The sequence below is a fragment of the Falco punctatus genome, assembly GCF_963210335.1.
Source record: "Falco punctatus genome assembly, chromosome: 1".
Classification (NCBI taxonomy): domain Eukaryota; kingdom Metazoa; phylum Chordata; class Aves; order Falconiformes; family Falconidae; genus Falco; species Falco punctatus.
The window spans coordinates 35,165,871-35,180,771 of record NC_137580.1 but is presented as its reverse complement, the minus strand read 5'-3'; the positions used below and the strand labels follow the sequence as shown (position 1 = coordinate 35,180,771).

Genomic DNA, 14,901 nt, shown 5'->3' with positions numbered 1-14,901 from the left:
GTTTAGGTGTTTATCAAAACAAGTAGCTGTTTGAGTTCTTGTTGGCAGAAGAAGGCATCAAAGTTATGTCTCCTTTAGTTGCTATGCTGATGGCAGCACAATGGCCCAATATAAGGCGTTAAGTCAGTTGAAGGTAAGGCCTAGAAGAGGCAGTCTACAGGTTGTTAAGCAACTTGTTTGATGTTAAGGGGGAACAAAAGCAATCACGAGAAAAGATCGTGTTTGGGAAGTATGTGTTAGGAGAATGGGGAATGTGGCATTAAGGAAGCGGGCCATTTTTCGCATCACAGATTTAAGCATACAGACTCATCAGGAAGGGTCACATAGAGAACCCATCGGCTCTGGTGGTGGGTGTAGCAACCATAGCTCCACTGTTTCCAGGACGACTATGTGCAATACTTTGAGCCAAACCCCAATAATCTATGTAAGACTGTTCTGAGCAGCACCATGCAAGTGCAGGTTTAGCGTGTTACCCATGGTGTATAAATAAAGCCAAGATTCAGAGTATTTCTGTTTGTGGCTGTTAGCCAATGCTATTATGTACATATTCATGCTATCACATATGGGTCTTTTTGCAGTTGTGATTGAACATACCTGCAATTGAAAGTAAAATTAGGTGTTGCATAAAAGCCCAGGGGAGCAATGCATGACACATAGGAGGTGAATGAGGATGTGGTAAAGCAAGACCATCCTTGTAATGGGAATGGTTCAAATGTGATTTTTCTGGTTGTTAATGATTCTACTTCACTTGCCAAATTTGTCACTGTGGAAATGCAATTGAATGTGAAAACATGAAAATGATCAGAAATGTTGCATCACTTCAGAACACAAGACTTGATGAGCCATTATGCTGTACCGTTGCTGAAACTGTTATGTCCCTATATTTAGAAGCAGTTTATTTTTCAAGCTGTGGTTACAGTGATCCATTTTCAATTGGGCATGAAACACTGACGAGACATGCACTGATGAGCTTCCACATACTGTCCTGAAGCTTCAAATTAATTTGTTTCACAGGGAGACTTTTGGGTTTTTTCCTGTTTTATAGGATGTCTCAGAAGAGCTTTCTGTCCTGGGCTGTAACTAAATTTAAATTAAAAACTCTTCTTTGGTCACTTATTGCATACCAGCTGCAGTTGCTTAGCATTCCTTTAAGAATTAATTTTATCTAATCTGTTGTAGGCCAGAGAAACAGGCTTCATTTCTAGGTTTGTTGTTTTTTCTTTTGTTTTGTGTTTTCTTTGTGTGTGAGTGTGTGTGTAGAATCTTAAAGGAGTATCTGTCTACAGTATCTCATATCAGGTGCCTTAAGAAAGCACATTACTGGTCACATATGCGAGTGACATAATGGAGGTAAAGAAACTCTTAGTTGTTGTTTCTTTTAATATAATATTTAGGATTTTTTAGTCTGTGCACAGTAGTTAACTAGTAGTAAGAAAGATATGAAAGGCACTCCCACCCTCCTGGAAATCAAACCAAACCTCTCTAAATTGATTAAATTAACATCATACTGAAGACTTGAACAAAAAATAAATGGAGAAAATGTTATGTTGAAGAGGAGAATGTAGCAAAGGTAGTCCTGCATGAGTAAGACTATCTTTTCTTTCTGGTTTGCCCTGCCAAAATTCTTCTAAATTTGTACCTGTAATTTTGGTGTGGTAACTCAGAGCAGGCCACTCTGCTGCTTCCTCTGGTGAGGACGTACCCTTCTGCCTGCAGCTGGTGTCACTGACCATTGCATTTCCCCCCTCCCCACTGTCACAGGCAGGTCCCACAGCTGCAACTGTACTTGTTTGCTGAGGTTTTTTGAAGTCTTCATCCTGAAGTGTGCGGTGGGTGCCTGCATCCAGGCTTCCCCAGTTTTCTGTATTAATAAATGGCTTGAATTTTTATGGACAAAGGAAATGGCCCAATTATTATTTTTTTTGGCCACAGAAATGCAGTTTGGCCAAAGCAGTACAGAAATATAAGGGACTGATGATTGGCTGCACTGTCCTTTAGAGTTACGACAGTAAACCTTCTCCCAGCTAAATGTGACAGCAGTTCACAGGAGTAAGTGCACTTGTTTTGTAGGTACATTTTGAGAGTCATGAGACTTTACATGAAGTTAATAACATCTGTTGCTCCCGCTTCCCAGCTTAGTTTAGGGCCACAGTGAAAAAGACAATAGATGTAAGCTGACCCCATGCAACCTAGTGTGTTATGCCTAGACATAGCATGTTTTAATATTTCTGCTTGGAAGAAAATGAACCAACTTAAACAGGCTTGAAACATGTTATGAAAAAAAAAGCAGTGACTCAAAATGAGTGAAAAAATGAAGTTTTAGTCAAAATCAAAGGTCTAAACTATGATGATTATAATGAAAGTTCCTAGACAAATGTGCAAGAGTACAATTCAGCTTTGGGTGAGGTGTTTGGAAACCACTGGAAATTCTGACATTTTAAAACAGTTCAATATCAGATTAAGTACCACAGTAATTATTAATTCCTCAGAGATTTTTGATGCATCATGTTGTCCAAATGAACTTTGGAAAAATTAGAATACTTTCTACCGCAAATTCTCATTTGTTAATATCACTATACAGGTTATAGAAGTACAGTTACATGCACACATCAAAATGGCACAAAAGCAGGAGAGTCCTAGAAAGGAAGAAGAGGTTGCCTATAGATCTCAAAAGAGACAGAGAAAAAAAAAAAGAAAATAAAATTTCCTTTTCATAAGGATTATGGCAAAAAGAAAAAAGAATAATATGAATTTCATTATCATTAACAAAGGGATGAATGAGTGAAAACATCACCATGCTATAGGATATGTATGTCCATTTTTGGAAGGGTTTTAAGAATTAGCCAGGTGTTAGTACTTGACCAGTAAAAGTGCTCAAAATGTCTCTACCAATATCTCCCCACTCTAAATGGAAATTATTAGAGAAACTTTCCCTCCCTTAGGGCACCATGGCATCTGTGATAAAACTCTGTGTTGAAAAGTGCTCTTCCTTAATTTTGAGTGCAACAAGACATCCCTTATGAATGCCACCTACTGAATTTTTTCCCCTCTGCCATTTTGGCAGAATCCGAATGAATCATTCTAATCTTAAATTTCAAGACATGTTTAATCTAGAATCATACCAGAGACCGTAAATTAAAAAAGATATGGATTAGAATGAAAGAGCTCTTGACTTTTTTCCCATGAGAAGGTAGAAGCTATGCATTCTTAGCCATTGATACATGCTTTTTGAGGATTATTATGCCTGTGATTGTCCAGTTATTCAGATAATTTTTTTACAATTAAAACTGACTGTATTATTAATGTTAAAACCTCAAATTTTCAAATAATCCCAGAGATGATAAGATAAACATGGCAGTTCTACAAAGGCTTCAACTTGGAAAGGCCATATCTAGTTTGGACACCTGGCCACTGTACATTAAGGATGTTTTCAGCTTGTTTGCATTGCCCCCTTGCTGTATGAAATAGGGCAGGGATAGCTGGCTTGGCAGCTCTGTGTCCCTTTTTCTGGACTGAGCCAAACCATGCTTAGCGCATAACATACGGACCTTTGGATATCAGTGGTGCTTCAGATCCCACAGTGTAGATGTGGTCATGGCACCCACTGTAAATATAAAACTCCTGACTGAATTGCTTCTGAATTATTTCAGCTATGTATTTTCTTAAGTTTACTGAAAGAGCAGTTAGATCAGCCTTCAGGTAGATTTGTTTTGTTGTGTCAGTTATTTAAGACTATTATCCTGCACAATGCACTTTGTGCATTTTATCTTTGTGTGTTCAATGAGAATATAAAAAAAAACCCACAACTACAACCACAAAACAACCTCTCCAAATTAACAATAAATGTTAAATGTCTTTCCAGTTTTAATCACTAATACGCTTTCCTACCTGTATTGTAATGCTTGGTGCAGTAACATAAATCCTTTTCTTCTTTCAACAGAAACTGTGGCAGAGTGAGACCTTCTGCTACTTGAACTGCTCCCTTTTCTTGCCATTCAAAAATGAGATCATTCATTGTGTATCCAACTAAAAAAAATAATAATGCAACAAACAACACATAAACTCTAAGTCATCTGCAAACTTTGAAAATCAGGGGCATACCAAATAGTGATGACTTAAGTAAATTCATAAAAAGTAGATAACGTGGGAGGTCTGCTTGTACCTGTTAATCACAAAGTGATTATCTGCCATTTTATACCATACTGAAATAGAAAAAAAGCCAGTCTTATGCATCCTTGGTGAAATCTTAATAAATAGGTAGTTTATTAACGGAATTAACAAAAGCATCAAAATAAGTTAAACATTGAATTCTCTTGGGTGATTGGGAAAATCTTACCCTCCCCAGCCCATAAAGGATAAAATAGGCCCTTTACACTCAGTCCTCTTTGTCCTTTTATTTGAGGTGAAATGGTGGATTATCAAAGATATGTTTATGTGTTTATGTTAATTTGAATTGTTAAGTGCAAATTCTTCAAAGAGAACAACAAATTAAAATTTCTGAAGGAGTGAGGTACTAATTGAAAAATACTTTTCTCTGAAACTGGTATAAAACAAGGGAAAGCAATTGATTGTAACCTTCTCATATTAGCTGACTGTGATGTATTATAAAGGCATTCAGTTTTAATATTCAGATTCCTGCACTTATTCATACCTTATGCATGTGTGTATAAAATTAAATAAAATAGCAAAAGCCATAGTAGAAGTACTAATCAAGCCTTTTTAACGGGCAGGTACTATTTCCTGCTGTTTCCCCCTCTCAGTTGTATATGTGCATGGGATATCAGTGGGGAAAATAGCTCTACTTCCTCTGAATATGCGATATATTATCTTTCCAGTATATCCCTGGCATCTTATTATAATTTTTTTCTCAATAAATTTTATCTGGTTATGGCAACTAGGAGAGAAAAAGAAGGCTTCCTATTCTCATTCAAGTTTCACTAAGAATTTATCAGAATCTAATAGATTTGGACAAAGTGAGATTTTAGGATTGAAATCTAAAACCAGATAGGTTCTATTGTTGTAATAGTTTGAATGACAAACGTACAGGTTGAGCCAGAAGGAAAAAGGAGTAATTTTTACATCTAAATTATATACCTTTCATTCATCTGTTTTGCTGTTTTGGAATATTTCCTTTCTGCTTTAGTCCAATGCTAATGAGCTGTTGAGGGTAACCTACTGATAACTGGAAATATCTTTTAACCTTTCAGTAACAAATTATAGTTCAATGTATGATGTTAAGAACTTTCTATGAGTTACTGTCTGCCTGCAAATACTGAAAATTTGAGTTCCAGTGAACAAAATAACCTCTTTGGTGTGTGAGCGTAAATCTTTCCTCTATTATTTTCAGTGACTCCATTACTCTTTGAATACATCTATAAATGCTATTCAGTCATAATACCCTGATATGCTGACCTCAAATCTGAGAGATACTTCATCCTTTCTGATCTGTCTATGTTGGATACACCTATAAGATAAGAATTGCTGTTCATAAGTTTAAAACTGTTTTCAACAAATCTTGCTTCTCGATTCTCCATGTTTGTTCTGGGGAGTACCTTTATACAAGGTATTCACAGGCACTCAGGCTGACTGTTGGTTTACTTTGGTATTTTGTTGAGACTGTATGAATATGGTAAAAATTAGATTATATTCTTTTAAATAAGTATTTAATCAAGATCAGATGTTACTCAAGTCATTACAAGCATATATTCACTGTGCAAGGAAACATTTATTTTTTTGTCTTATTGAATCCATGACATTCCAGAAACACAGTCTTAAAATTCACCATTAAATGCCATAAACTATGAAAAAGCAGAAGTACAGCTTTTATCAAACTTTGCATGAATTCAGACAAAATCAGTTGTGTGTAAAGCAGTTTATCATTTGAAGCATGTAGATTATGGCCAGAAGTGATATCCTCTGAGTAAAACTCATTGAGCTGACAAGAAACAACTGCTGTGTCAAAATGTATTTCAATAAATCAGATTCATTCATCTCTAATGCATGCTTTTAATTTTATTTACCCTGCCCACTAATTCTTCTGTAGTGCAATCTATTAAAAATAATAGCACTGCTGATGGAGTAAGTGATTTTTATCATGTTTACATTTTAAATACCCAAATATAACTTTAGCATTTAACACTATAACTCTGTAACTTTGGTTTTGTAAGTCAAAATCATAATTATAAAGTAAATATGTCTTAAAATATAGAGTAGCTTAATGGAGATGTGAGTTTATGTTGTATGAAAGAAATTTCAAATAGTATAATATGTATTATATTTCTACTAGGTATATTTAATTAAATCACTACTAAATTTATGGTCCTTTATTAAATGTGAAATACATGGCCCAATCAAACGTGCTGATTGAATTAAGGATATCCAAAATCTTGTAATAATCCTGTAATTGGGGAAGTGACAAAACATTATTTAAGCATATTGAACTATTTGATAACACAAATTTGTCTCTAAATTTTCCTTAGTAAGTAGTATTAACAAGGACAGTTATTCTTGATTTTCTGAATGAAAATATTTGGTACAGTTCCAAATAAACTGATGATCTCTTCCTTTTGTCCAGTTACTGCGTTGTTTTGTTCTTGGCATGGAGAAAATGAAGAAAGACAACAGTGGAAAGTATCTGGTCACCAGCAGAAATAAAGCAGAATCAGAGAAACTGCAAGAACAAACTCAGCCCATGTCCTAGGCACATCCCACAGTATTCTATGCATAAAAGGGCTAAACCCCTCATTGTTCTGTGTTAGAAATTTTCCAGGAGGAACAGCAATACTAATAGGTAACTGGGCTGCCTTAATATCTCAAAAAGAGTAAAATATTTTTGTGTTTTAATTAATTTTATGAAGAAGAATGGCTGAACACCAGTTAGAATGCTCATGGTATTGTGTGCACTGTGCATAAGGGGAAAAGGGCATTTTTAGAGAAATGGCCCTTTAAAACAGTCAGTGGTTTCCATATTCTAGTATTACTACAGTTTATGTGTATGGTGTTATATATGCAATGAGCCTAAAAATCAGTCCCCCAGCATCCTAATTTTGGGAGTCTTGCTGATTAATGTATTTAGTATTCCTTATTGAAGTGGCTGGGCTTCCAGCAGCACAAGAAGACATCATGGCAGATTTTGAAATGACCTTAAAGTTCAGTCTCAGCAACAAAGTAGAGACTTAGGATGCTGATACGGATAAAGCACCAGATTGCTTAGTGCCATCAATGGGATGGTGGGGGCTAGGTGCACAGCAAGTAGTGGAAGTGTAGGGAGCTTTGGTCATGAAAATCTTGAAGCCTCGAGGGCAGTATTGTTTTTTTAGATTTAGGATCCTAGAATTGCCAGTCATCAAATTTTGAAGTATTAGAACTATGTGGATAACTTTAAAATACTGATGCTGCTCTCTGAATTCAACAGGACTATACAGATGTTTCATGCATATGTATTTGCAGTACTGAGGCTTACTAATCACAGAAATAATTAGATGCTGCAACAAAGGTCTCTGCTAAAATGCTTTTACCTTACTAATCTAGATGAAGAAAGTACACTCATCCATTCACTGCTGAAATGAGTTTTACAGGAATAAAAATGAAAAGTTAATTATTTAATTTTCTGTATAAGATTAGCAACTGATTAGTTGAGAAAAAACAGATAAGAGAAGTGAGTAATGGTGCTCTTTTTTTCCAGGTTTATGCAGCACCGGTTAATCTAACTGATTAAGCTCATAATTAAAACTGAGTGTTCCTGAGGCACAATTGCAGTTAAAAATGTTTGATCTGAATACAGTAGTACCCAAATAGTAAAATTCAATAAGACAGAAACCTTTGTGTAGTCTTTCAAATTTTGCTTTGATATTCTTGAATAATGGCACTGCTAGTAGAAAGGGCTAATTTGTTGGGTAGATATATGCAGACACAGTTCAAAAAGAATATATTAGGAATAGATTATTCTGCCAATGATTGATAAATGTATACAGGTTCGATCCAGGGTATTAATTTCTCATGAAATAAACAGAAAGCATGATAATTAAGATAACACAAAATATCTTAAACTAAATTCTAGAAATACTAAACCTGAGGTCGACCTGAGCTTTAGGCTCCTACTCAGCTGCTTGTGTTTAACACTGCTTATAGATGTATGAAGCTTATTCTGTAGTAGACATGAATGCTTAGCTCTTGAACCCTGACTTCTTCTTGGGATAAGACTTGAGTGTAAGGTGTTTCCCCTCTGTGATTTGCTTCCATTTTATTCTGCTTTCCATAGGACATGTGGTGTGCATGCCTGAAGGGAGTCCCAGTCTATGTGTCTGGAAGAAAAACTGTGAATCTGTTTCTGAGCACTCTTTCAGGGTAAGCTTTTGCTATATAATAGTTATTCCTATTCTTTGTAAATTCATGCTGTTCAGATAGCTTTCTTGGTGCTGCTTTGTGAGAAGAATATATATATATATATATATATATATAATCTTATTTGCATTTGCTGCAGCCCAGCATGATATTCAGCTTCAGTACAAAGGAGTTTTTCATATTTGACTGTGAGGTGGTTGGATGATTGGGAAATAGAGCATTATGGAGGAAAGTCCTAGTAGCAACATTTTAGTGTTGAAAAAAGGACAGTCAGTCACTGGCCTTACTGGTATATGAGGACACAGCTCACTTTTTCATTGCTGGTGGAAAAAGTGAGTCTTTTCTAGTACAGAAGCAGCTGAAAGCAATGGTGGTTATCATCTAGTATAGTGATTGCAGGACCAGGCCAACCTGAGCTAAATCATGTGCATGAGTAAGGACTTCTGTCCCTGAAATGCAATGTACTAGGGTTTAGGTTTGCAGGATTAAAATACATGAATGTTGAGAAAAGAATTAGAGATGCCAAATTATGTGTGTTATGGGATGCAAACCAGCTGCTGTGGCTAAAGGAGATTGCAGTTTGCAATGTTGTCTGGCTACCATCCAAGTGTTTGTTCTTACCTAATTCTGCAAAGGTATTACTAATTATGCAAAATCTAAGTGGTGTCATCATAGAACTGGAAAGAAAGGACAGAAAACCACATTGTTATGTTGAACAGCAGTGTTCAGAAATTAGAGGATTGGTTAGGTTACATTAATACTGTCTCTATTAATGCAAGGATGGGGTCTTGCACATCTGTAATGCAAAAGCAGATGAAAATTGTTGGTAATTATATGACAAAGTTATCATCCCAGGAGCAGAAAGTTGCCAGAGGGAGTACTTCTGAGGAAAACCCAAGAACTGTGTGTAAGTGTGCCACTGTAGCCTCTCAACAGCTTTCTTTAAAGAGACAACTCATTTTTAGGGGCCTGATGTCATTCCAGGTAATTAACTAGTGAAGCATGTACTGGCAGACTGCAACCTCCACCTGAGATGAATATGAAGAACTGGCACACTAAGTAGAATAGAAGTAACTGGCAAGTAGAGGGCCTGAAACTGGGAAAGTTGGATCTGGCCTGCAGAAGTTTTTCTTTAGGAAATCGTCTGTCAAAGAGCTGGTGATAAATATGAAAAAATGAAAGTAAAACTCTGTGTGTTCACACTTATGGAGGGAGGAGGTGGAAAAGATAAGGCATTGATGAGGAGTGGTTGTCAGGACTTGTTCCTGGAATAGTTGGTGCAGGGTTTTGAGTATCTGGGCATCAAATAAAATGAAACTCTAGTGATAGTCTATTTAATTGATCTAATCCAGGGGTCCTCAAACTATGGCCCGCAGACCAGATATGGCCCCACAGGGTCCTCAATCCGGCCCCCAGTATTTACAGACCCCCCCCCCCCCCCCCCCCCCCGCCGGGGGTTGGGGGGGAAACCAAGCAGCCGCAGATGACTGCCTGCCACTGCATCCGCGCGCCGGCCCCCTGGTTAAAAAGTTTGAGGAGCCCTGATCTAATCTATACAAAGCTCTTTGGCAGAAGATGGACAAGACAGACTAACTCCAGCCTTTAGACAGCACTGAAAATTGTCTAGCTAGAGTGAAATTTTTCATCATGTTCAATTGCATGCTTCAAGAAAACTTGCAAGGAAAAAGAATCTGATCCTGCTGGAGTATTTCTAAGCAGCAAGGGCAACTGTAGTGTCTGGAAAACAGAAAACCAAACTTTTCCCTTGGTCTTGGTCATCTTTCCCAGAAAACCTTATCTTTTCAAAAATGGTGTTGACAAGTTGTTATCAACACCCATATGAGGCCCCTGAAAGAAAAAAGTAGATTGTATCTGTATTTTTTTAAAACTATTTTAACTATCATTAATCTTAATAATAAATATAACCTTTTCATTCATCCAATTTTGACAGTATAGGACGAAAGCCTGTCTTAAACAAATAGGATTCCTTTCAACCCACATCAGTCCACAAAACTCTATAGAACTTACTGGAACCAAGCTATTTATATCAGTTGTATACATGCATGCTAAGTTATGAAGTTTTTATTTCAACTAATTCAGTGTCAGTTGTAGGCATTAAAAGCCCTTAACTTATAGGAGACACAATGGACATCCAACAAGTTTGTCTTAAAGAATTACTTAAGTATTAACGTCTCCTTTCCAAGCTGTCCAAAGACTACACCATTACAGAAAAACCAAGGTTTGTTATTCAAGACAAGCAATTCCATTGCACCTTCAGAGACTCCACACCTTTGAACCACAATTGTCTTGTGAATTGCAAGATACCCCCTTTTCTACTTCTGCTGACACAGCCTTATTTGCCAAGTTTTTTCTTTTTAAGCACCCTTAGAGTAACATTCCAAGCTATGAAGAATAAAACTTTTAAGCAAACATGTGATCCATCTGAATACCAATGTATCTTGTAAATTTTTTACTTGTTTTGTTCTATTCCAGGAAAGCCATGCTTCCCTTGTGTAATTTTACAATAACTACAGGCAAATCAAAATCTAACTTTCCCTTTTGTTCAGTAAACAAGAACATGTATGGCATGAAACAACGAGGCTGAATATCTAGCGCTTTTGTACAAGAGAGTTTGGTTCAACCACAGAATTTATTTTATAGTTCTTTTAATCCCAGTGATTTATCTAAATTCTATTCTACTTTCTTTAATGTTTAGTAAGGTACAGGTCCAAAAGTAACATTGGATTTATTCAGCAAATGAAGTAGTTCTTTAGGTATTCAGCTGAAGCAAGGACTACAGTCATGTTTACTAAAGTTATTTCTGTTAGGCATCCCAACAATGTGCCTCCAGGATAGGCTGCCTGTACATTACTGTCCATATGAACATGGCAGAGGTTTGAATTGTGCCCTGAATTCCAAGCAACATAGCAGGGGGAAGAGATGACAGGGCTAACAAATTTGGCTTTGACTTGAGGTTAGAATAAATTCTTCTAATATACATTAGGCACTAAAAATACTAGCTTCAGAAATCAACTGTGATGCATTTCAAGGCTAAATTTATGCTGAAGCTCCAAGAAAGCAGAATTTTATTCTATATACATCTGAGCTGCTTTGCAAAGGGCCTGCCCCTTGCACTGCCCTTGACATCGTCCCGATGGAGTCTTTCCCTTGGGAATTACAGGTTTATCCTTCTTAGCCTGAATTTCAGAGAATAACAGTTTGGGCTCTGCTCTCTACCGTATCTCTCAAACCTAATATTCCTTGAAGATACCTATAGATTTTTAGCTGTCACTTTTATATTAGTTTCTATAGGTTCAGCTGCAGCTGTACGACTGCCCTTTCATCCTGTGCTTATGAGGAGATAAAGATTACAAATATCTAGCTCTTTGTCACTGTGTGTCAGATCTCACTTCAGATACATGTAGTGGGTTAAGTGACCCATCTGCAGAGTTGGAACCATAGGATGAATTTTTGATAAATTTTGTGCTTCTGAAATGGAAAGAAGAGGTATAGTTTTCACAGGTTTAGGCAAAGGCAGGCACTGATCTAGTGTGTCCGTAATTACTGTCACTCAGAGAGACCTGAGGTTCCCTGGGAGATGAGAAATATACTCCAGTTTTATTATCTATCTTCTGGTGTCTTTGTGCTGTTGTGGGAAAGGAACAATGTGTGCGTCATTTTCTGTAATGCAGTAGCCTGTATTGTTATAGCCTGCTTATAGATCTTACCATTTGCACAATCTTCAATTTAGACACAGAAAGGAAAGAAATTGTACTATTCATGTAACAGCATCATGTAGTACAGAATGAATTTTCTCTAAAAATCTAAAAGACAGGTGGATGATTGCTTAGAAAGACTAAAACACCTCCATAAATCAATAAGAAGGCCATTGTTTAATGTATTGAGAGACAATAAGCATAAAAATAAAATTATGAGGTGAACCAGGTGCTTCTTTCCTTACATATGTTGCTTTTGATAGTATATTTCTTCTTTTGTTACTAGTTATTCTTTTCACTATTCTTTGAAAATTCATGAATATTGAATGTCACGTAAAGTTATAATTGTAATATATGAATAAAGGAGTGCTGTGAGATAAAAGTGAAACTTAAAAAAGAGGGAGACAACAAGCTCTAGCACATGAAAGAAAAACATTTCTTTCCTGGGAGACAGGGTACAGAAATAAATATGTATCTAGCTGACATTTCTTTGTATCTTACTCAAACAGAATAAAACTAAAATTATCCCACATGCCTATAGGCTGCCCTGGTGTAAGGCACAGAAATGTAGAAGGGATTATTTCATATGTGCATTTTCATTTGCTTCCTTTCTAAGATACAAAAGCAGCTCATTCTAGTTGCTGAGAAATCATTTGGTAAAACAAATCCTTTAAAAATAGAAGACATTTCCACTTAAATATTTCTCAGACACTTCATCATATAAGTGGAGTACTTTAACCAGTGGCAAATCCAGCTGCTTAGACTGACCTTGGAAAAAAACCCACAAACATTAACTGGTTGAAAATAAAAGTATAAATTGGGAAGAATAGCTATACGTGAATTTTTCTCTTAGAACTGTCTATGCTGGAGCAACAGTATCAATATTGAAGGAAAGTATCGAGTAATAAAAAATTGTTATTTTACAGCAGAGGTAAAACCTATGATCTTTCCTTTATACATAACTGTCAGCCTTTCTTTGCAACCTGGTGGCGAGATGAGTAAGAAAAAGATGAGTGATTTGTTAGGAACAGTCTAATTTGCTTAGTGATACATGCAGGAGCAAGGCTTGCAAGATCAAACATAATTCAAAGAAACTGTGAGATAAATGAGCCTTGTAAATTAATAATTGCACAATGTCCTACCCAACTTGACATTCAGTGGGAAAAAAAGCAATGATCATCACTTTAAAAGGAAACATCTGGAAGCATGGCTGCTGCTGTTTTGCTCCTGCAACCTCTTTGGTTTTTATAACACAACCTGATGATCAGATGATTTACTCAGGACATGAGAGGACTGTGTTCTCAGTTTTGAAACCCCATGTCTTCCACTTCCCCAGACAGTGCATTAACCACCACTGTGAGTGCTTCGATCCCCCTATTTAAGATACCTTACTGTGTACCAAAAGATGTAAGTCGTGCAAGCCACAAGAGAGTATGACACTGTGGCCTAGAAATTAGATATGCTTGGATGGATTCAGACTTGCAGGGTTATGTCAGTTCTTACCTCAGAAGACTTGCTATGAAGCCTGGGAAAGTGCTAAATGCACTCATTGTCCCTTTTCCTTCTATAAGTTTAAAGAGAACTGGCTGCCTGTTCTTAACCAAAGACACTGGAATTTGGATGTTTCTGCTCATCTTCTAAGTTTTGGAAGTATTCTGAGTTCAGACTGATATAAACCATTTTTTTTTTTTTTTACCTCCAAGGTGTCTACTTCCCTTCCAGTACATCCTTTATAGAGAAACTGGTTTTGGGCAGTTGAATTCCTGCTCTTGAATGTTTAGGAAGTCACTGTGCCTATCTTCTTTGAATCTGTCCCAAAGTAATTTCAGGGAACTGCTGTCTTGTTCTTGCAAACCTAACTGGTTATTCTACTATCAGACATGTAGGTATAGTCAGAGCTCCCACATGTTGCAAAATTTTCTGTCTCAGGCCAGCTGCTTTGCCTATAGTCTCTATTTTTGAAATGTCTGGAGTTACAGGTAAAATAAAATTAGACAAGGTGATATGGTGAAAGCTTTATTACTTGTAACTTCCTTATGAAATCAGATTTGATCTTTCCCTGTAACCAGAAGATTTTGAAGCACTCATTTATATTTTGTTCAGCTCTTCTTTTGTGAATGTTGCTTCTCTACTGTGTAAATGTCGAGCAGGGAACTTACTCCCACTGAACTGCATGATTAAAAACAAGATTTCAGTGAAAAATGGTCTGCTGGAAAATACAGTAGGACAACTATGATCTACAGTGCTATTCAACTAGTAAGTACTGGTTCCCTATGGTGCAGTCTGCAGGAATTGTGAGTTCCTGCAAGGCTTCTATAAAGCAAAACAGATGCCTGTTTGTTCAAGAATGCTCAGTTGTTGTATGACCTGTCCTCAAAAAGGCTGAAAAGGAGGAAAAATACAGCTGAGTTTTATGAAATTGTTAAACAACAATTTCCTAACTTTTAAAACACAACTTAAAAAAATATACCTTTTTCTTGTTCAGTCAAACACTATGATACTTTCTATTGGAAGCATAATTGTATATAGTGAATATAGCTGTCATCTGTATGTACTCTGATACAACTGCCTCATATTAACCTTTTATTTAGTCATATTAATTATAAAGGTGACATAGGTTATTAGTAAGATTATCTGCTTGATTGACAGTGGAGTTTTGCTTGAATGCTGAATATATGACATTGCCCTAAATTCTCTGACATTTGCAGCAAATAACTATCTCTCGATTTTAGTCAAGAAAGTTTCTGCTGTCAGATTCAGCCATTGCCCTCATATTGAAAGCCTGCTTTATATTAACATCTGTCCACCACAATGAAAGATAGATCTGGCTTTCATATGCACC

General features: G+C 36.5%; 1 protein-coding gene across 4 annotated transcripts in view; it reads right to left on the bottom strand.

The window, feature by feature from the left end:
- The window catches only part of GLRA3 (glycine receptor alpha 3), a 103,173-nt gene that overhangs the window by 34,361 nt on the left and 53,911 nt on the right, over positions 1 to 14,901 (bottom strand). For all 4 annotated transcript variants that reach the window (XM_080372780.1, XM_080372778.1, XM_080372779.1 and 1 more), the window contains exon 6: positions 3,889 to 4,026. In XM_080372780.1, the coding sequence (XP_080228906.1) occupies positions 3,889 to 4,026 (138 nt within the window). The remainder of the gene's footprint in view (positions 1 to 3,888; positions 4,027 to 14,901) is intronic.